Genomic DNA, 22286 nt, shown 5'->3' with positions numbered 1-22286 from the left:
ATTAGTACTGGAAGGAAGACAAGTGTTTAGCTGAGACAACTTTATTTAACTGCTTAAAATTTTTTTAAAAATGTGTCAGTTTCATAAAAAAATTGCTAGTTTACTGACCCAGATGTTTTTAAAAAAACAAAAAATATAGAAACCATAGAAAAAGAAAAATAATTGAGTCAACATAGCCAACACTAAGGCACCATTTTAAGAAAGGCAATATGATTTGAAGATTTGGGGAATAAGTTCATTTATAGTTTAGGCAAAAGAGTGGTGGTGATAAACACAGAAAAATAGTTTTTACTACTAAATGTTAAAACTTTATATTTGGCAATAATCTGTCATGATTCTAAAGTACTTTAGAAGTGTGAGTGGTTTACCTGCTGTAAAAGAGCCGACTGTGCAGCTGCATTGTGCTGCAGTTCCTGCAATGAAGATTGTGAAGGGTTCTGGGAAAATCCAGGTATTCCTGGGAGTGACAAAAGTCCAGGAAAAACAGAATTTCCAGCTGCTTGAAGTCCAGACGACAATCTGTGATGGCCAATTAGGAAAAGTTCATGCAAAAGACTAAATAGTTACAAGCTGGATTTCCTACAAATATCAAATATATTTCATAGAAATATTTAAACCTTCCATACTTCCTGATTTTTCTAAATCTGACAAACCAAAACACTGAGATCTAATCACCAAGTTTGCAATTGTGAAATTGCAAATGCATCTACATTCCCTATATTCATGCCAACTTTGCTTCAAGATGGTTATTTGGAAACCATTTTTGATGATTTACAATATACTACAAGCTCACAAAAATGAATGCCATTATTCGATTTTCACTTTCACCTAATACAGTAAATTGCATACAGTTTCTTAAGGGTACACACAAGATTAAAAATGAAGACTATTAATGTAATTTCAGAAGTAAAAACATACCCAGCTTGTGCCACAAGTGCAGAGTTGAAATTGGAACTAAATGCAGATGCAAATCCTGGCAAGACCGGAGCTGGTGATGGAGCTGTAGCAGCTGCTGGCAATGGTGCAGCTGCTGCTACTGTAGATGATGCTTGGAACCCCGGGAAGGAAGGGAGTGCAGGAGTAACTGTTGGAGTGTTGGAGACAGGGAAGCCATGGTAAGATGGGTTTGAAGATGGTAGAGGCCCTTGTGGAACAGAGAAAAGGGATGGAACAGCTGTAGATAAGTTGAGGGGAAAAGGTGCTGCTGAAACAGGGGCGGAGGCTGTAAGGCCTGAGATCACAGCTGCAGTAGAAGTGGGATGAGGGACCGATGTGGAGGAGGCAGTTGTAGAGGGAGTGGCTATTAATGACCCTGGGAGAGAGACAGAAGGATTAAGTGCTGGGTTGCCAGCAAGAGGAAAGTTATTGGTCAAAGAAGTGAAAGGAGGAAGAGCAGTAAACACAGGAGCAATTGGTGTGGAGGAACCATGAGGGGTCAAAGAAAGAGGTGTAGAACCATTTAGGGGAGCACTCAAGGAGGAAAGGCCTGATAAAGTTGGATTAAGGCAAGTGGATAAACTAACTGGCACTGACGCTGCTGCTGAAGTAAATGCCCGACCTAATGCTGCTGATAGGCCTAAAGTGCTATGAGTCGGATTAGCAGGATGGGATGGGCCTTTGAAAGCTGAAGGAGTAGGGCTTGTAGGCTCAGTTTTTACCATGACAGGAATGCTTGTGACCACAGGGGTAGCTGGGATCTGCAGTTCGGGATTACCTGGGTGGGGGCCATGCAAAAGAGAAGTTGAGGAACCACCACTAACTGGGAGTGCTATTGATGATGACGAGGAAGTGACTAAAGAAGATTGTGCTGGCAAGGAAGGGGGAGTGGAACTTGGGTTGGCCACGGAAGGAGAGGAAAGACCTGGGAATATGGCCATGCCTGGAGTGGCAGACCTTTGGGGAGTAGGCGTAGCTGATGGTGTATAGCACTTGTTAACGGATGGAGTGGGAGTATCAGAGTTTTGATTAGTGAGAGAAGATAATGACGCCAAAGCAGAAGAGTTGATTGAAGTTGTATCATTTGATGTCAGAAATCCTTTTAAGACGGACAGAATCGGATTATTCAGCCCAGGAAGACTGGTAGCAGGACCACCAGCAATTACAGAGGGAGCTGGGCTGGATACCACTTGGGGAGTGGGTGTTAAGGACAAAGGAAGCCCTGCAAAAACTGATGACAATGGAGCAGGATTAAGGTTATTAGTAGAAACAGATGTAGAAGTAGCAGGAAAAGGGAGGCTGTTAAAAGGAGCAGGAGCAGGAGCAGGAGCAGAAGCAGAAGCAAATGCTTCATTGGGAACAGGAGGGACACAGGGTGGAGCAGACCCCTGTGGGGCAGGAGGAGGAGCAGTTGCAAGACCTGACATAGGAGTCAAACCAGAAAAAACTGTGGGGATAGGGGCCGATGTGGTGCTAAGTACAGATGTAACAGGGACAGTGGGTAGGGAAATGGTTTTGATGACAGTTGATGTCAGATTTGATGACTGAGGTGTATGGTTTGCAGCAGAGGCCTGTCCTGGGAACACAGGAAGGACAGGAGTAGATGAGTTCATCCCAGAAATGACTGGCGTTGCTGGTGCTGATGGATGATTTGCTGCCTTCACTGGAGAGGGAGTAGGGACTGGAGTAGCAACAGGTGTTGAAGGATTGGAACAATGAGGAGAAAAAAGCTGATTTGAGTGTGAAGAAAATGCTGTAAAGAAATAAAAAAACAAGTAAAATTAACATTTTTTTTTAAAAGAAATTTTTTTAAAATGTAAAATGGGTGAAATTTTTTTTGCACATGAATACAAAAATCTCTCTCTCTCTCTCTCTCACACACACAATCTTTAATATATTATAATTACAGAGAGGCAACAAAGTACAGTCGGAAATACACTGGAGTGCTGAAGTGGGAACCTTGGGCTCAAGTCACAGCTCTGAAATCTGGTAGATATGGAACCTTGCTCAAATCATTTCATCTCCCTGAGCACCTTTCATCAATTACTGTAAAAACCAGGGATGATCCATCAGAGTTCTTATGAGAATAATTCTTTGTAAGCTTATTAATATTTTTGGGAAGAGGGATATCCTTGAGCAGTGGGTCTGGGAGTTCGAATTCCATGTGAAAAAGAATCTGTGAGAATAGAAACTATCTCCACTAAGAAGATCAATAATTCTTCTGTCTCAAGAATTGCTTGGGGGGCATTAAGAGATTAAGTTACTTATTTATAGTAGCATGGGCAGGCCTTGATCTCAGGTCTTCCTGTTTCAAGGTCAGGGCTCTAGCCACCACATCATACTGCTTCTCATTAGTGAATAAAAATTAATGGGATACAATAGGAAAAAACATAGTAGTTATCCTTTTAGTAAATCTGACACTTACTTGGATTTTGAGGTTTTGATGGATTAGAAAGTTCCTCATTTTCTGTGGAGGAAAAAAATATATAAAATGATTTTAAGGTCCTACAGAACTAGAACTATTTTTCCCAGTTGATTAGAGACAAGAGTCATGTATGTATAAGAGGGTCTATTTATTCATTGTTCCTTAGGGAAGCCACTCCATTATCTCATAACAAGGGAACTTCAGATTCTCAGAGAAAGAAGGGAGAACAAGAGACATCTAGGCTGCAATATTCATAGTGCTGTAGACTTACTATACCATATTCAGAGTTCTCAATCCACAAAGGACCAGGCCCCTTATTAATAGACAGAAGAATATATTTCAGAATTAATACTAAATGAAAGAGAATTATCATTTAGAATCCACTGTTTAACACATCATCTTGATTCTTCACTTCCAAAATTGTACAGGGTCCTAAAAGTCCAGGTGGAAACGACTTAAAGTTTTCTGGGACGGGCTAATTTAATGTCCCTTGTAGCTCTAAATATAGGACCCTAATTTCTTAGGAGGTTAGGGATACTCCCTCTCTCCCTAACCCAATTCCTTTTCTTGATGCTGAGTCAGTGGAAGTTAACTTATAAAAACCAATATTCCTATCACAAGTACCTTCAATGTACATGTGTCCATATTATCTGTCATTATTAAAACAAAATGAAACTGAACAAAAATATTGGAGAAGTGACTCTGAAGGCTATTTTATACGGAGGAGTCAGGAAGAACTGGGTTAAAACTGAAAACCTAGAAAAGAAAATTCTTACTATTAAAGTCTCTGACATTGTCATGTTTCAACATCAGAAACTTCGTCAAGATTTTATAAGTGGAAACTGGAAAATGAATGGATGCCCATCAATTGGAGAATCGCTGGGTAAATTGTGGTATATGAATGTTATGGAATATTATTGCTCTGTAAGGAATGACCAGCAGGATGAATACAGAGAGGCTTGGAGAGACCTACATGGACTGATGCTAAGTGAGATGAGCAGAACCAGGAGATCATTATACACTTCGACAACGATATTGTATGAGGATGTATTCTGATGGAAGTAGATTTCTCTGACAAAGAGACTTAACTGAGTTTCATTGGATAAATGATGGACAGAAACAGCTACACCCAAAGAAGGAATACTGGGAAATGAATGTGAACTATTTGATTTTTGATTTTCTTCCCGAGTTATTTTTACCTTCTGAATCCAATTCTCCCTGTGCAGCGGGAGAACTGTTCGGTTCTGCAAATATTGTATCTAGGATATACTGCAACATATTTAACATATATAGGACTGCTTGCCATCTTGGGGGGGGGGGAGGAGAGAGGGAGGGGAAAAAAACGAAACATAAGTGATTGCAAGGGATAATGCTGTGTAAAAATTATCCTGGCATGGATTCTGTCAATACAAAGTTATTATTAAATAAAATTAAATTAAAAACAAAAACAAAAACAAAAAACAAATGATCAGAACCAAGAGAATATTGTATACAGTAACAGTAATATTGTTTTAAGAACAACATTAAGTGACTTAGTCATTATGACTATTATAAAGGCTCATCTATAACTGTATCTAGACATTTGTGTCAAATTTGTAGCCATCTTGGTGGGGAGGGAAGAAAAAAAGAAAGTTATATGATTAACTTTTTTATATGTTTAAAAAGAAACAAATTGTATACAATAGATTTGCAGTTGCATGTGCAGTCATCTTTTTATTATGCTATAACATGGAAATACTTGTTTTATTCATATGGTTCATTAATTTTGAAAATATTTGTTTAATGCATTAGATTACATAATAACAATCATATGAATATGAACAATAATTATAATTACTGTGAAAGGTTTTTCTTGCTACATAAAATAAAAATTGTTTTAAAAGGTTTAAAAAAAAAAAGATTTTATAAGTGGAAATGACATTACAAGTTTGTAGCAGCACTCAAGGATCATGGGACCTTTGCATCTGACCTACAGTTGACACTTTCCATATGTGTTCTCTCTCCTATAAGAATGTGAGTTTCTGGAGAGCAGGAATTTGTATCCCCAGTGTCTATATGTAAGTACTTAATGAATACATGCTTTTCCCATTCATATATTTATTCATATCCATTTCAAAATCTTATTAGCTGTGTTACCCTGGGTAGGTAACAACTCCTCAATGCCTTAGCTTCCTCGTCTATAAAATAATATGGTTGTGGTCTCTGAGGACTTTGCAGATCTCATCACGTCCACTAGATGGTAGTGAAGTTTGTTCAAACTTCCTTGGCAAGATCAGTTTGATCAGTAATCATTTTTATTTTGTTCTCAGTGACCCAGAATTGAGGGAAGAGACTCTCTGCTATGGCCCCTGAGCCTCTGCACATTCTTAGGCCTGTACATTTCTCAGTAATCATTCAGCAGTCTGGCTGCTTATTGCAAGTGAATCTTTTTTATCACTGCTCCAATACAGTCCCCTTCTTATTGTGCATTATGGAAAAATGACTTCTCAAATCCTTTCTAACTCAAGTTTATGGCATGGCAAAGAGATGTCCAAATTTTTTTGGAAAGCACCTGCCACACTCAGACTAAGACTACATTAGCTCTTGGGGATTTTATTATTATTATTTTTAATAACTTTTTATTGACAGAATCCATGCCAGGGTAATTTTTTACATTATCATCCCTTGCACCCACTTCTGTTCCGATTTTTCCCCTCCGTCCCTCCACTCCCTCCCCCAGATGGCAAGCAAACCTATACACATTAAATATGTCACAGTATATCCTAGATACAATATACATGTGCAGAACCGAACAGTTCTCTTGTTGCACAGGGAGAATTGGACTCAGAAGGTAGAAATAACCAGGGAAGAAAAACAAAAATGCAAACAGTTTACATTCATTTCCCAGTGTTCTTTCTTTGGGTGTAGCTTTTTCTGTCCATCATTGATCAATTGAAACTGAGTTGCTCTTAGGAATTTTTAAATCACAAAAATTTATAATGGACTTGAAGTCTTTTTCATATGATCCAATCACACCATCAGTTTAAAAAAAAAAAAAAAAAACCTCACAAAAACTCTATAATTAAGTATGGGACATTAAATTCATTCCTATGAAACTTCATCTCAATAGATTTTTTTCATCACTAAGTCATTTGAATTATGATATTGAACATAAGCTATAGATTTCTATCACCTGCACATCTGACAAATGTTATCTATAGCTTCATATAAGTCACTGATAAAAATGTTGAACATCAAAGGGCCAAGGACAGATACCTGGCAGCATGCTACTATAGATCTTACTATAAACTGACAAACACATTTATCATTCCACTCTTCCCACCTCCAAAGAACTATACTTCAAGCCCAATGGTGTCAAACTCAAATAGAAAGGAATCTGTGCTGGTGGCACATTGACTTAGAAAACCATTAATTTACCTTATCTGTATTTATGTTGTTTCACATTTCCCCATGATGTTTTTAAATTTTGCTGGTCAGGCTCCAGGCAATGAGTGTTAACACCTCTGCTCTATCCTCTATCACTTCCTCTTATCCAAAGGGGCAGCATTAGAAGCTTCAGATGCTCTGGTGAAATCCTTAGCACTTACTTCAACATTCCTCATCTATTAGACTGATAACCCTGCCCAATTTAGATATGAGATTAATCTGATATCAACTATTCTTATTAAAGTTATGCTGATACTTAGTAATCACTTTTCCATGTCACTTTTTAATTCTTCACATTATGCTTCCATCTCAGCACCATTATATTCTCATCAATCTTCTGATTTACCAAAAGAGTAATTGTGGACGATTAAACTGTTTCAGGAATTGGGGGTAACCTGTTTTAAAGCACCTCAAATCATAAGGCTACAATTTCCAACTGTACATTATCAAAAATAATTCTGTGGATAAAAGAAATGATCTAATGTTAAGGTTTTTTTTTTGTTTTGTTTTGTTTTGTTTTAAATAAGACTCCATTACCTGTTGCCACTGGGTTAGGGGTATATGGAGGTGGAGGTGGGACTCCTGGAGCTATGACATTAGCCAGTGGTACCAAACCCGCATTGTTATAAGCACCTAAAACATAAACACATAAGGAAAAAGATTTGTTTCAAAATACATAACGATGTTATTTATTTAATGTTACTGAAAATATAATTTGAGTCATTTCCAGTAGTGTTCACTGATATAGAAAGATAAATCTAAATCTATCTACCTATCAGAGCTGATAGGACTTATATTATTTTGATAATTGAAAAAATATCAACAGTTTAAAATAAACAACTGCTTCAATTTGGTATGGTAAAATATAGTAGCTGATGCAAGAAAAAACTCACTTTGTTACATTTCTGGTAATTTTTAAGAATACATACTATAAGTGAACTTGATAAATTAAATACTTAACAAATAAAACAGTATATACACAAAAATTAAGTTAGAATCAAATATCTTACTTGGTGCAATAGTTGCATGAGGTCGGCAGGGGGGTATAGGATATGGAACAGGTTTATGTGGATTATATGTTGCAGGAGCCTGGATAAAGATAAAATAAGTTCAGTAATAAGAGCAATAGAAAATCAAATATGCATTACAGTGAAAAATCTGTTCAAAAAACTGAAAGCCTCCCAGCATGCATTCCAGATATCTTTTGTAAGATACTTTTCTCTGTCCCAGTAGTGATGATGCCTACCCAGAATTAACAGTGTAGATTTCAGTCATTTCATTCGCTTATCTTCAAATAAATCACTTAATTTAGTGATTTTTAAAATGTAAAATACCCTGTGTCATCCTCTTAACCATTAAGTTGCTGAAGATATGGTAGTTCCATAATGCTTTTTACAGTTCTTGGAAAAAGTCCTATGACAGAGCCAGCAAGGCAATATATACAATGATTACAACAATGTAAATAGAAGGGAAAGAAAAGTGCAATACTGATCAAATCAGATTCCCACCTTACCACCTTCCCCTCCCAAAAGAGAAGAGTCTTCTTTTCTTGACAAAGGAGGCTTTTGGTTTAACTCCACAAATGTGCTGGTTAGTGGAGATAAATGGAATGCCTGTTTCTAGCTCCCTTTTTTTTTTTTTTTTTAAATTACTAGAAGGAAAGAGCTTCTGGGGAGAAGAATGAGGGACATATTTGGGAAAAAAGATAACAAAAAAACCCAAAATATTCTTAAAAAATAAAAATAAAAAATTACAAGCTGATACTCAGATGCAAAAAATAAAATTAGTATCCAGTACCCATGATATTTTTCACAGCTAATTAATGAATTTTTGACAATGGTGTCCTTGTATCTCAAGATTATGTAATTATATTTTATTTTCTATACATACTGGTTTACATGGGCCAAGTATTCGTGCAGCTATTCCTTTGCCCTCGTTTGTACAATCTTCTCCATCTTTTTTGATAGGGAATCCCTAAAAAAGAAAATTAGTTATTCAAAATTATAAAATTCTATATGAAGAAGGTAGGATAGTAGTATAATAAAGGTAGTATAATAGTATAGTAATAGAAAAACAATATTGGGTTGGAAGTCAGAAGATCTGACACTGACCTAGAAGCCAGAATACTGGTATGATTACAAAGAACTTTTCTGATCTCACCTACAAAGAACACTAGATTTAGAATCAGGGCACTGGATCTGAATCTCAGCACTGATATTATGTGATCATCAACAAATCACCTTTAAGCTCTGGGGAGTTCACTTTTTTCTATAGAATGAGAATCATAAGTCCATTTTATCAATTTTAAGACTGGTTTCTAAATACAGCTTCATTTAACTAAAAGGAAAGTTCATTTTTCTTAAATACTTGAGGATCTCTGATTTAACTGTAGATCTTCTTTCAATCAAAAAATTACATACAGCTTCTCTAGGACATAGTATTCAATAGCTGTTGTAGCAGCCAATATAAGTTTCTCAACATTGATCTGAATTGTAGCCAATCCTTCATGGCTCTGCTAAGAGCTTACTTACTCCCAAGAAATCTTCTCTAATTTACTCCCATTATTAGTGCTCTCTGCAATTTAAAATTATTTTATGCATCAGAAAATGGCTGCTGAAATATATATTTTAAAGATACTATTAGTTATCTGGCCTCAGACTCTTCCTAGCTGTGACTGGGAGGGGAAGTCATTCAATCCTCTTTGTCTCAATTTCATGGAAAATGGAGCTGCAGAAAGGAAGGGCAAATCACTCTATTTTCTTTGTCAAGAAAATTCCAAATGGGATCATGCAAAGTCAGTCATAACTGAGATGACTGAAAAACAATAATTAGTTTCTAAGATCTATGAAAAAACAGAGGACTGGGAGAAAAGAGTGAGGAAACCAGTTAATTCTAGGTCTGAATTATCACAAATTCTAAACTACTAAGATTATTAAATAATACATTAATAATGAACTTGCAATTCTGATGACACAACAGAATTTTCTTCATGTACTCATTTTTCCCCAACATACGTCTTTTACAAATTTTAATTATTTAAACTTGTTCTTTACAAGAGCAGCATATAATTATAGTTTGCTTACTGGGAAAGTTCCATTTATCTGACTGGGTTTCCCTTTAGGATATGGGTTGCCAGGAATCATTCCACAAGAAGATATCATGGCATGAGGAGCTTTACAACCTCCCTTTAAAGCCTGAAATAAAGCCAAAAGGAACATAAAAATGAGATCCTGGAAACTCTCACTTCATGAAACAGCTAATACCTTAATATATGAAAACCAACATTTAGATGAACTCATTAATAAATGGCATAATAATTCAAGTTCCCAAAAGAATGGAAGGAGATGAGATAACAATGTCTCATTATTAAGAGAACAGAGCATTAAAGATAGCTACAAGATGATATCTAGGATTCTACTGTAGAAACATTTATTTAGTTATTTATTTTTTCTTCTCATAATCACTAAAAAATAATAAAAGCAACAGGACTGTGATATTGGGGAGACTCCTTCTTCTTTGTGAATCTCAATCGTCACCTGTAAAATCAGGAGACTGGGAGATTAGTTGATTTCCCAGATCTCTTGTAGGTCTGAAATTCTTAAGACTCTTATATTTCTTCTTGGAACTCTAAATTAAATCCAAAAAGATATGCACCTTTTAAAATAAAAACCTCAAACAAACTACCTGCTCAAGAATTCTCCTACACCGCTTCTTTTCAGACATGTTGATCCTAAAAAGATCTTCAATAAGGCGATAATTCTGTGCATCAACAATGTTCCTACCAAGAAAATAAAATTAATTCATTTATGTCATCTGAAGCTCTAAATATACTACATTATAGGAACTGACAATCTTTCTTCATAGAGGTACAACTCTTTTTCATATGCCAGTAGGGAGAAATATGATTGAATATGTGTATATGAGTGTGTGTGTGTGTGTGTGTGTGTGTATGTATGTATGTATATATGCATGTGTATACATTTATATAAAAGTCCAACTTAAAGAGCTTTATTTTATTATGACTACAAAATGTAGGTTTATATAACCTGTACAACTGAATGAAAAAAATAAAGTAAGTGTTTTCTCCCCACTCTTCTGCAGAGATGGGAGGTGCACAGATGTGGAACCCTTGTTATACTGGATGTCTTTCTGGATGAGAGGAGGGGAAAGGGTCCAGGGGAAATTTAGGCAATATAAAAGATAACAATAAAATTTTGTTTTTTAAGAAGTAATAACAGGTGACGATTCATTTCTATTAATTACTATTTCTTCTATAGCATTCGATTTTTACAAAATGTTTTTCCTACAATTCAGCTTAAAAGAACTTACAGTTCTTTGTTGTTTCCCTAGTAAATGCAAAAGGGCAGATCTAAAATTTAACAACGGACCTCAAAGAAATCACAAACCCTCCAAAATTTTAGACTTTTACTCTTTACCAAAAAACCTTATCTTTCAGAAGACAAAATGAAATAATTGAGAGAAAATAGGATTGGGGGTCAGACAATCAATGCTAGAATCTTGGCCCTGCGATGTACTTGAGCAATTTTGAGCATGCCATTTAACTTTTCTGGTCTTTAATTTCCTCTTCGGTAAAAAGAAGTGGTTGAACCAGATGACAAGCTCTTTATTATTCTATATAGAGTGATATTGTCTTAGCACAGTGTTCTAGGAAACTAGACATGCAGTATTAAGAATTCAAAAGGGCAGACTAACTGATAAAAGTAAGCAGCAACAATGCCAATTTCACAATCTATCCTTGTAGTCTTAATTTGGGGATTTAATACAGAAACAGTTCTATAATAAGTACAATGGCTTTTCGTAGAAGGAAATACAATAAAATCATGTGATTCTTTCTTGCCAAACATCATTTAGCACGATTTAAAATTTATGGTTATTGAAAGAAACATTTACTAACTTCCTTACTAGGCTAACTGAAATCTTTTCATCTGAAACAAAAAAGAACGAACACAAAGAATTACTCACGAAGCTAACAGTTCAAGGGCAATCAGCTTATCTTTGCTGAAGGTGAAACAGTTGAGGATGTTGACCACTTTTGCTGCAGGGACAGCCACCATTTTCTAGTAACAGAAATAAGAAAAAGGTAACACACAAGTCACAATATTTATTCTCTTGCCTTTGATCCCCTCAGAGTGGCACAGATACTACTATGAGCGTACACAAGTCACTTCTGCTTCTAATTATGTCAGTTTCCTCATCCATAAAATAAAGGGCTAGACTAGATGACTTCTAAGTTTCTTTCCATTTCCAGATCTTTGATTCTATAACAATCCCTCACCACTCCATGCTATTTATTGTTTTTGATATGTTTAAAATCACTGTCAACGTCATCAAAATGCCAGTACTGTTAAAAATAATAATGACCAAAAGTAACAAAAACATGGTTGAAAATATTTACGGAAAGCAAAGGTTTAAAAAAATTCTAAAGGTGCAAGTCTTTCATGTCTGAAACTGCAGAGCTAAATCAGATTAACACAGAAACTTAAATAACATATTATTATAGTACTGGCTTTGTAGATAATTCAATAACTACATTCTAACTTGATTAACTTACCTACCACTCAGGCTTAAAAAGAAAGCTACTGGATTAATAAGTCAAGATACCTAGATTTCCAGGGTCAATTTAACTAGCTAGGTATATGATAGGAAGCCAGTCTCTTTACTACTGAGAGACTTTGGTTTCTATATGTAAAATGAGAAAGGGGATAGGGATAAGGAGGAATAGACTCTATCTTCTGTTTTTATATACAGACGTTGTAACCAACAATCTTTTCTCTGACACTCAGTTTTTAAAAATGTCAAGTGAAAATGTTTAACTTCAATAATCCCTAAGATTTCCTGGAGCTCTAAAGATATAGTTCTACATACATATAAAAATCAAGATATAGTAGAAGTTAACGGATTTAAATATATTACTATAATTATGTGTTATAACAATAATACAATTAACATTATACCGTATATCACATATTATATACATTAACATAAATAACTTTAAGGATTTAGTATATACATAGGTCCCATAATTATTTAATAATAGGGAAAACCAAAGGGAGAACCCCAGAGAAAGTCATTTGAGTCATTCAGCAACAGATTCTTTAGAGTAAGAATTCTTTTCTTTTTTTTTTTTTTAAATAATTATAACTTTTTATTGACAGAACCCATGCCTGGTAATTTTTTTTTTTTTTTTTTTACAACATTATCTCTTGCAATCACTTCTGTTCCGACTTTTCCCCTCTCTCCCTCCACCCCCTCCCCTAGATGGCAGGCAAGTCCTATACATGTTAAATTGTCGCAGTATATCCTAGATACAATATATGTGTGCAGAACCCAACAATTCTCTTGTTGCACAGGAAGAGTTGGATTCAGAAGGTAAAAATAACTTGGGAAGAAAAACAAAAATGCAAATAATTTACATTCATTTCCCAGTGTTCTTTCTTTGGCTGTAGCTGTTTCTGTCCAGCATTGATCAATTGAAACTGAATTAGATCTTCTCTTTGTCGAAGAAATCCACTTCCATCAGAATACATCCTCAAACAGTATCGTTGTTGAGGTATATAATGATCTCCTGGTTCTGCTCATTTCACTTATCATGAGTTCATGTAAGTCTCGCCAGTCCTCTCTGTATTCATCCTGCTGGTCATTTCTTACAGAACAATAATATTCCATAACATTCATATGCCACAATTTACCCAACCATTCTCCAATTGATGGGCATCCATTCATTTTCCAGTTTCTAGCCACTACAAATAGGGCTGCCACAAACATTTTGGCACATACAGGTCCCTTTGCCTTTTTAGTATCTCTTTGGGGTAAAAGCCCAGTAGTAGCACTGCTGGATCAAAGGGTATGCACAATTGGATAACTTTTGGGGCATAATTCCAATGGCTGGATTCGTTCACAACTCCACCAACAATGTATTAGTGTCCCAGTTTTCCTGCATCTCCTCCAACATTCATCATTATTTTTTCCTGTCATCTTATCCAACATGACAGGGTGTAGTAATATCTCAGAGTTGTCTTAATTTGCACTTCTCTGATCAATAGTGATTTGGAACATAAGAGTAAGAATTCTTAACCTGGGATTCCCCAGACTTGTGATACCTCTCCATTTTCCATGATCTTTTAGCTCATCAAGAATTGGCTCTGCAATCACTTCTGTCAGTTCTCTCAGGATCTGAGGACATAGTTCACCTGGGTCAAGTGACTTAACAAAGTTTGCCTTTACTATCTTTCCTTGTCTTAGAAATCAAGTCAGTTAGCAATTTTTGATCTCTCATTTTTACTGTAAAGTACATTCTCCTTTACACACAAAGCTTCAAGTGAGAATTGAGCAGCTCTTTCATTTTTATTATTATTTATCATCATCCCACCCATACCAAGCAAAGATTCTATTCCTTCTTTAAGCCTCCCTTTGCTAACAACACCCACACCCCTTTAAATTATTCTTAACTTCCCTTGATTGACTCAGGAGCATTCCTGACTCTTTTTCTAGGATCATACCATATCCTTCATACCCTTATATTTATTTTTTTACTTGGCCTTGCTTCCTGTACATCCACACAGGTCTCTTCAGATAAATCCAATTTTTATTCTTATTTAAACTGTTCTTTAATTCTTCATATTTAGAAGCATCTTTGGTACATTTTAATGCAAAAGAATACTATCTCTTTCCTATGAACCTTTTGATACCATAAACTATAAATAGAATTTCCATCATTTCTACCGCAATAAAAAATCAGGTCCAGAATAGAATTTCCCCTTGTTGGTTCAACAACTTATGGAAGAATGAAATTATCCCTAAGGAAAATTATGAAGTTATTAGAGTTCTACTTATCATTAACAATTCTAGAAGATGACTAGAACTATTATATTATGCCTTAGGGTGAGGCTTGTAATTCATTTACTAAAGTCCTCATCTATTCTCTTTCTGTCCAAGTGGTTCAGTAACTTGATTTGGTCTGTAGTATGTTCCAATGACCACATTATTCTGATATTTCTATGTTCTGATCTGTACTCTAATATTTTTCATCTCCTCCTTTCCTACTCTTGAGTGAGACATGATAGAAGATAATATGTTGGTCTTACAATCAGAGGCACAATTTCAGTATAGCCATGTCACTGTTAGCTATAGAGTATCAGGGAATTTATTGTACTGTTTGAAGTTTCAGTTTCTTCATTTATATAATGAAGGTATTGGACTAGATGACCATTAGTGTCCTTTTCAAGTATAGTGGCATGATTCTAAGATTTCATGAGGTGTATATAATGTAATTTGTATTGTTCTGAATAATCACCAGTTTTTTAAAAATAAGAATCAAACAAATTTAAAGTTATCTTGCTTAATATACAAGTTTTCAAACCAGCTTGATTCAAAAACCAATGGAATAACTGAGCAAGATAGTATTAACAGAAAAAAAAATTTGAGTCATATATTTTAAAAGAAAAAGAAGCAAAGTGCATACTTACATGTTGTAATGCTTTCACTGCTTTCAGCTGGGGTTCAGCCCAAGAAAAGTATCTCAGCAATTCAACTACCTGAAAAAGAGAATAATTTTACTCATATAGATCAAAAGCAAAATAAACTATCTTTGAAAATATTTTCTGATGCTAGCTTTGGCAATAAGAGTTGAGAAAGAGATTAAAGGAATAAGAATAGGCAATGAGGAAACCAAATTATCACTCTTTGCTGATGACATGATGTTATACTTAGAGAACCCCAGAGACTCTACTAAAAAGTTATTAGAAACAATCCACACTTTTAGCAAAGTTGCAGGATACAAAATAAACCCACATAAGTTATTAGCATTCTTAAATATCATTAACAAAACCCAATAGTTAGAGTACAAAGAGAAATTCCATTTAAAGTAACTACTGATTGTATAAAATACTTAGGAATCTATCTGCCAAGGGAAAATCAGAAACTTTATGAGCAAAACTACAAAACACTTTCCACATAAATTAAGTCTGATCTAACCAACTGGAAAAATATTAAATGTTCTTGGATTGGGCGAACAAATATAATAAAGATGACAATACTACCTACACTAATCTATTTATTTAGCACTATACCAATCAGACTCCTAAAAAACTACTTTGATGACCTAGAAAAAATAACAACAAAGTTCATATGGAAAAACAAAAGGTCAAGAATTTCAAGGGAATTAATGAAAAAAAAAATCAAATGAAGGTGGCCTACCTGTACCAGATCTAAAATTATATTATAAAGCAGCAGTTACTAAAACCATCTGGTATTGGCTAAGAAATAGACTAGTTAATCAATGGAATAAATTAGGTTCAAAGGACAAAACAGTCAATAACTTTAACAATATAGTGTTTGACAAACCCAAAGATACAACTTTTGGGATAAAAACACATTATTTGACAAAAATTGCTGGGAAAATTGGAAATTCGTATGGTAGAAACTAGGCATTAATCCACACTTAACACCATACACCAAGATAAGTTCAAAATGGGTTCATGACCTAGGCATAAAGAATGAGATTATAAATAAATTGGAAGAGCATAGGATAGTTTACCTCTCAGACCTGTGGAAGAGGGAGGAATTTATGACCAAAGAAGAACTAGAGATCACTGTTGACCACAAAATAGAAAATTTTGATTATATCAAATTGAAAAGTTTTTGTACAAACAAAACAAATGCAGACAAGATTAGAAGGGAAACAATAAACTGGGAAAACATTTTTACAGTCAAAGGTTCTGATAAAGGCCTCATTTCCAAAATATATAGAGAATTGACTCTAATTTATAAAAAATCAAGCCATTCTCCAATTGATAAATGGTCAAAGGATATGAACCGACAATTCTCAGACGAAAAAATTAAAACTATTTATAGACATATGAAAATATGCTCCAAATCATTATTAATCAGAGAAATACAAATTAAGACAACTCTGAGATACCACTACACACCTGTCAGATTGGCTAGAATGACAGGGAAAGATAATGCGGAATGTTGGAGGGGATGTGAGAAAACAGGGACGCTGATACATTGTTGATGGAATTGTGAACACATCCAGCCATTCTGGAGAGCAATTTGGAACTATGCTCAAAAAGTTATCAAACTGTGCATACCCTTTGATCTAGCAGTGTTTCTACTAAAGAAGGGAAAGGGACCTCTATGTGCCAAAATGTTTGTGGCAGCCTTGTTTGTAATGGCTAGAAGCTGGAAAATGAATGGATGCCCATCAGTTGGAGAATGGCTGAGTAAATTGTGGTATATGAATGTTATGGAATATTATCGTTCTATAAGAAATGACCAGCAGGATGAATACAGAGAGGATTGGTGAGACTTACATGAACTGATGCTAAGTGAAATAAGCAGAACCAGGAGATCATTATATACCTCAACAACGATACTGTTTGAGGAAGTATTCTGATGGAAGTGGATCTCTTCAATAAAGAGAGCTAATTCAGTTTCAATTGATCAATGCTGGACAGAAACAGCTACAGCCAAAGAAAGAACACTGGGAAATGAATATAAACTGCTTGCATTTTCGTTTTTCTTCCCGGGTTATTTCTACCTTCTGAATCCAATTCTCCCTGTGCAACAAGAAAACTGTTTGGTTCTGCACACACATATTGTATCTAGGATATATTGTAATCTATTTAACATGTAAAGGACTGCTTGCCATCTGGGGAAGGGGGTGGAGGGAGGGAGGGGAAAAATCGGAACAAAAGTGAGTGCAAGGGATAATGCTGTAAAAAATTACCCTGGCATGGGTTCTGTCAATAAAAATTTATTAAAATATATATATGTACATATATTTTCTGCATGAGTTTTCTGACTATTTCTACATCATTTCTACTGTTAAAACTGGGTTCATCATCAAATCAGAATAGTTTAAATAAATTTAAATCCAAAAAGTTCAGTGCAATATCAGTAACATCACTTGGCAGTGCTAGAGTGGTACAGGAGATAGTATGCTGGAGCTATATCTGGACCTGTGATCATATCTTAGCCATTAAGCAAGTTACTGAACCTCTATCTGCCTTAGTTTCCTCAACTGACAGATAAGGATAATAATGCCACTTACCTCCCAGGGTCATGTGATAATATCTATAAAACACTTAGCACAATGCCTTATATAATAATAGGTGCTCAATAAATGCTTGTACCCTAATCATATTGCCTATTTTAAACTCTCCTCCCTCTTTTTCTTTTCTTAAGCCTACAAATACATTGATAACTAGTTCAATTGGAGCAATGCAGAAATGGTATTAAAAAAAAAAAAAATCTGGGTCCTAATCGTAATTTGACAATTATCTATATGATTTTACAGTACAATCTGGTTCCTCTGAATCACATTTTCTTGTGCAGCCACTAAGGGAAAGAGCTTAAACAAATCTAATTAGTGAAATATTTTTTGTTCCTTAGAACAAATATAAATGAGATCATAAATATGCATTTTCCCAGACACTTGGATGGTAAGGATACATACACCTTTTTAAAAGGTCACATTGTCAATACAGTAAAAGCTGTTTTCTGGAACCTCACTAATTAAGAATACTTCATAACCTAGCAACTTAATAAAAATCTATCTTGTAAACTACTCAGCCAATGTTAGCACACTGAAAAAACTCAGATAATACTCAATTATCTGATGACAGCTAAGCAGAAAACATCTATAAGAAAAACAGAGAACTTTTTTAAAAACTCTATAACCATAAAAAGTAATAAACTTTTTTGAAAGACTTAAAAAAAAGTTTGATTAGAAAATAAGGCAAAGGACTTTCTCCTAAGATGAAACTGCAACACCTATTAAAGCAATAAGGTTTGGTATAAGATTATAGAATTAACTATCTAAGGTCATCCCAGAATTATTAGAGTCTTTTTTTTGAAATTGAAACCAGTTTTTTCCTTACCTTCCCAAACATCTCTGCCAAAAATAAAAAATTAAAAAAAAAAACACACCCCAAACCTGAGTTCTCATTGGTTTAAAATTCAAAAGTAAGGAGCGCATCAGAAATTTTGAGCAATGCTAGATAAGCTGAGCTCCATCACTACTACTGAAATACTTTTTCTTAACTAAATCTATACTTCTCTACTCCTTCCCAGAAATTTTCCTTTGCTAAGTGTATCAGAAGCTATTTCAGATTTGTACTTCTACTAGAGGTCTGAGAATAATAACTAACAAATACTTTCTTTTTTTTTTAATTTTTATTTTTGCTTTTTATTTACAAGATATGTGCATGGGTAATTTTTCAGCATTAACAACTGCAAAACCTTTTGTTCCCATTTTTCCCCTCTTCCCCACCTCCTCCCCCAGATGGCAGGTTGACCAATACATATTAAATATGTTAAAGTATAAGTTAAATACAATATACGTATACATGTCCATACAGTTATTTTGCTATACAAAAAGAATTGGACTTTGAAATAGTGTACAATTAACCTGTGAAGGAAATCAAAAATGCAGGCGGACCAAAATAGAGGGATCGGGAATTCTATGAAGTGGTTCATACTCATTTCTTTCACTGGGTTTAGCTGGTTCAATTCATTCCTGCACTAGTGGAACTGATTTGGTTCATCTCATTGTTGAAGAGGGCCACATCCATCAGAAGTGATCATCATATAGATCATATAGTATTGTTGTTGAATATAATGATCTCTTGGTCCTGCTTATTTCATTCAGCATCAGTTCATTTAACAAATACTTTCTAACTAACCAACATAAACACTATTTCCAGATATCTGCCACCTGTGTATCTCTCTCAAGAAATAAAACTGATAAAAGTGATAAAACTATATAATTAGGCTTAAAAATAATGGATTAAGTATGAGAACTGATATAAGTCATCTCTATTATTGTGATTATTCTAGAAGTTCAAGTTCAATACTATAAAACATGCTGCTTCTATTAAGGCACCTCCCAACAAGATGGAACGCATTTTAAATATCTTGAATAAATACATCTGTAAATGAACCAGCAATCCTAAGGTATCTTTCATACAATACTGTCATGAAAACAGTTGCAATGCTAAAAACAATAATAAACAAACAAAGAACAGTACCTGTTCACTAGAGAAGTATCCATGCACATATTCAATTGCTTTTAATTTATATTCTGTCAAAACAGCCTAAAAAGAAAACAAACCACATACAATATTTTGTTAAATATGTAAATAGCACAAATAATAAGCATCAATGAAAACTATCCTGTAAAATATCATTGAGTGCCTTGGTACCACTGAGCAACAGGACCATATAGGAACTCTAGAGTTGGTGGGCATATAACAATCAGTAATAAAAACTAATATACAGTGCGCTGAAGTTTGCAAAATGCTTCACAAATAATTTTCTTTTTTTTTATAGCTCTTTTTTTAACAAAGCATTTTTTTTTTTTTTTTGGCTGAGGCAATTGGGATTAAGTGAGTTGCCCAGGGTCACTACAGCTAAAAGCTGTTAAGTGTCTGAGGTCATATTTGAACTCAAGTCCTCCTGACTTCAGGGCTGGTGTTCCATCCATTGTGCCACCTAGCTGCCCTCACAAATAATTTTCACTGAATCGTCACAATGAGTCTAAGAGATAGTTGCTGTTTTTTTCTCATTTTACACTTGAAGAAACAGAGGCAAATGAGTTATTAAATTATTAGCTAGGGCTACACAGCTAGTAAATATTGTCTGGATTAGTTTTTCTTCTTATTGTTTCATTACTATTTATCTCACTTTTAGTATCCATCTGGGGGGCACATTCAGGCATTCTTCTCACGTCCTTGTCCTTTTCAGTTTTTTTGATTAAATTAGCAACACACTTGTCGAATACACTCTTTGTTAGGGATGCTCCACTCCTTGTGAAGAATCTGTGCTCAAATTTTCTAGGCCCCAGGTCCAGTGCCTTTTGTAGTCCACCACCTGGTGGCCTGGCTGGTATGTGCACAGGAATACCCCAACATAGCCGCCCTGATAGCTGTGGTTCAACAAACCTTTGTCTGAAAACTTTTAGTGGCATGAAACCCACCATCTCCTACAGCAATCCTCTTCACTTTTTGATAGCTTTGAGTGGAAAAATACAATTATTTTTGGCTGAATCACCTTGCTGTGATCCACTTATTTCATCACAAAAGCTCTTTCCTATTTCTATATCTATTTCTTTGGCTTGCCATCAATGGCCAGCCCAGAACCTTATGTTAAAATTAAAATTTCAGAGTTTTCATCAGTAGACACTTCTCTCAAATTCTAATCATATGACCTTTACAAATCAAAATAGAAAGATATGAGTTTATAATTCTAAGAATGAAGATCTGTAAAACATTTGTTTGAAACTTGGAATGTAAATTCCCATTTTAAAATGGTAGATGGTAAATGTCATAGAGTTTAAAAACAGGTTTCTGTGGACTAGGAAACCAGAAATCATCTTTTAAATAGTTATGGTAAAATGAATTTTGAATTAACAATCACTAAAATGACAAAATGTTGTGTTTGTAAGACTGTTTTGTACCTTTTAGAAAACCAGTCTATCCTACATTAGTAAACAGTGTAAATAAACGAATATTTATTTCTAATGACATATAATTGCATTATCAGAAGTTTCCTTAAAATACAAATGGAAGGTATAGGAAGTAGAAGAATCAAGGATATAAATGGAAGTGTTAGCTAAGCAAGGGGATGGGTCATATTCTCAGTCACTCAAGAGAAGTATTAAAAAGAATTGGGGATACAGCTAGATGGCGCAGTGGATATAGCACTAGCCCTGAAGTCAGGAGGACCCGAGTTCAAATCAAGTTTCAAACACTTAACACTTCCTATCTGTGTAACCCTGGATAAGTCACTTAACCCCAATTGCCTCAGGGAAAAAAAAGAACTGAGGAGTTGGGAAGGGAACTAGAGTAGTTCTGAGAACAACATAATTAAATTATTATTCTCCTACATTCTTCAATGTTGTGATCAGTAGCTTTTCAGGCAAAGTTTTCAAAACACCATGGACTTTTTTTTTTTTTTTTTTACTGCACATTCATTAAAAAATTTACAGTATACTACTTGGTCAGCTTTAATCCACTTTTCTTTTTAATTGTGAAGTTTATGAATCAAATATAAAAGAGAGCATCCATTACAATTTCAAGAATTTGTGCTGTCTTTTGGGGAGACCATATTTCCTAAAAAATCTTGCATTGAACATTTCCCTCCCCCAAAAAAGCATCTTAGCATTTTTACAAAGCCTTTCAGAACATATAACTTATAAGTGTTCCATGCCTAAGCAACATTAAATAATGTTGTATATTTAGTATGTGAAATTTTCAGGTTCTGAACTTGATATCTGTGATGAAGTTATAGACAGGAATGTTATATAAAACCTACATACATGGGTATTCTTTTTTAAAGTATCTACCACATTAGGGGAAAAATTATTTTTTAAATTAATGTAAGATTAGATTTTCATGTTTTAAGACAGTATGGTATAGTAAAATTGGGAATTGTATGACTGGATTTGAATCCTAGTCTGTTACTTTTATTTATCAGC

The 22286-nt window shown here is 34.7% G+C and overlaps 1 protein-coding gene across 1 annotated transcript in view; it reads right to left on the bottom strand.

Moving 5' to 3' along the window:
* Nucleotides 1-22286, bottom strand: part of PROSER1 (proline and serine rich 1) — a 29707-nt gene that overhangs the window by 1652 nt on the left and 5769 nt on the right. The window contains exons 2-12 of the mRNA XM_051987399.1: nt 19840-19905; nt 15274-15342; nt 11771-11865; nt 10472-10565; nt 9871-9981; nt 8678-8761; nt 7798-7876; nt 7325-7420; nt 3362-3403; nt 919-2689; nt 369-519 (exon numbers count right to left, since the gene is read on the bottom strand). Of these exons, the coding sequence (XP_051843359.1) occupies nt 369-519; nt 919-2689; nt 3362-3403; nt 7325-7420; nt 7798-7876; nt 8678-8761; nt 9871-9981; nt 10472-10565; nt 11771-11865; nt 15274-15342; nt 19840-19905 (2658 nt within the window). The remainder of the gene's footprint in view (nt 1-368; nt 520-918; nt 2690-3361; nt 3404-7324; nt 7421-7797; nt 7877-8677; nt 8762-9870; nt 9982-10471; nt 10566-11770; nt 11866-15273; nt 15343-19839; nt 19906-22286) is intronic.

Source organism: Antechinus flavipes, chromosome 3 (assembly GCF_016432865.1).
Source record: "Antechinus flavipes isolate AdamAnt ecotype Samford, QLD, Australia chromosome 3, AdamAnt_v2, whole genome shotgun sequence".
Lineage (NCBI taxonomy): Eukaryota > Metazoa > Chordata > Mammalia > Dasyuromorphia > Dasyuridae > Antechinus > Antechinus flavipes.
This window is presented reverse-complemented; position numbering and strand designations above follow the sequence as displayed.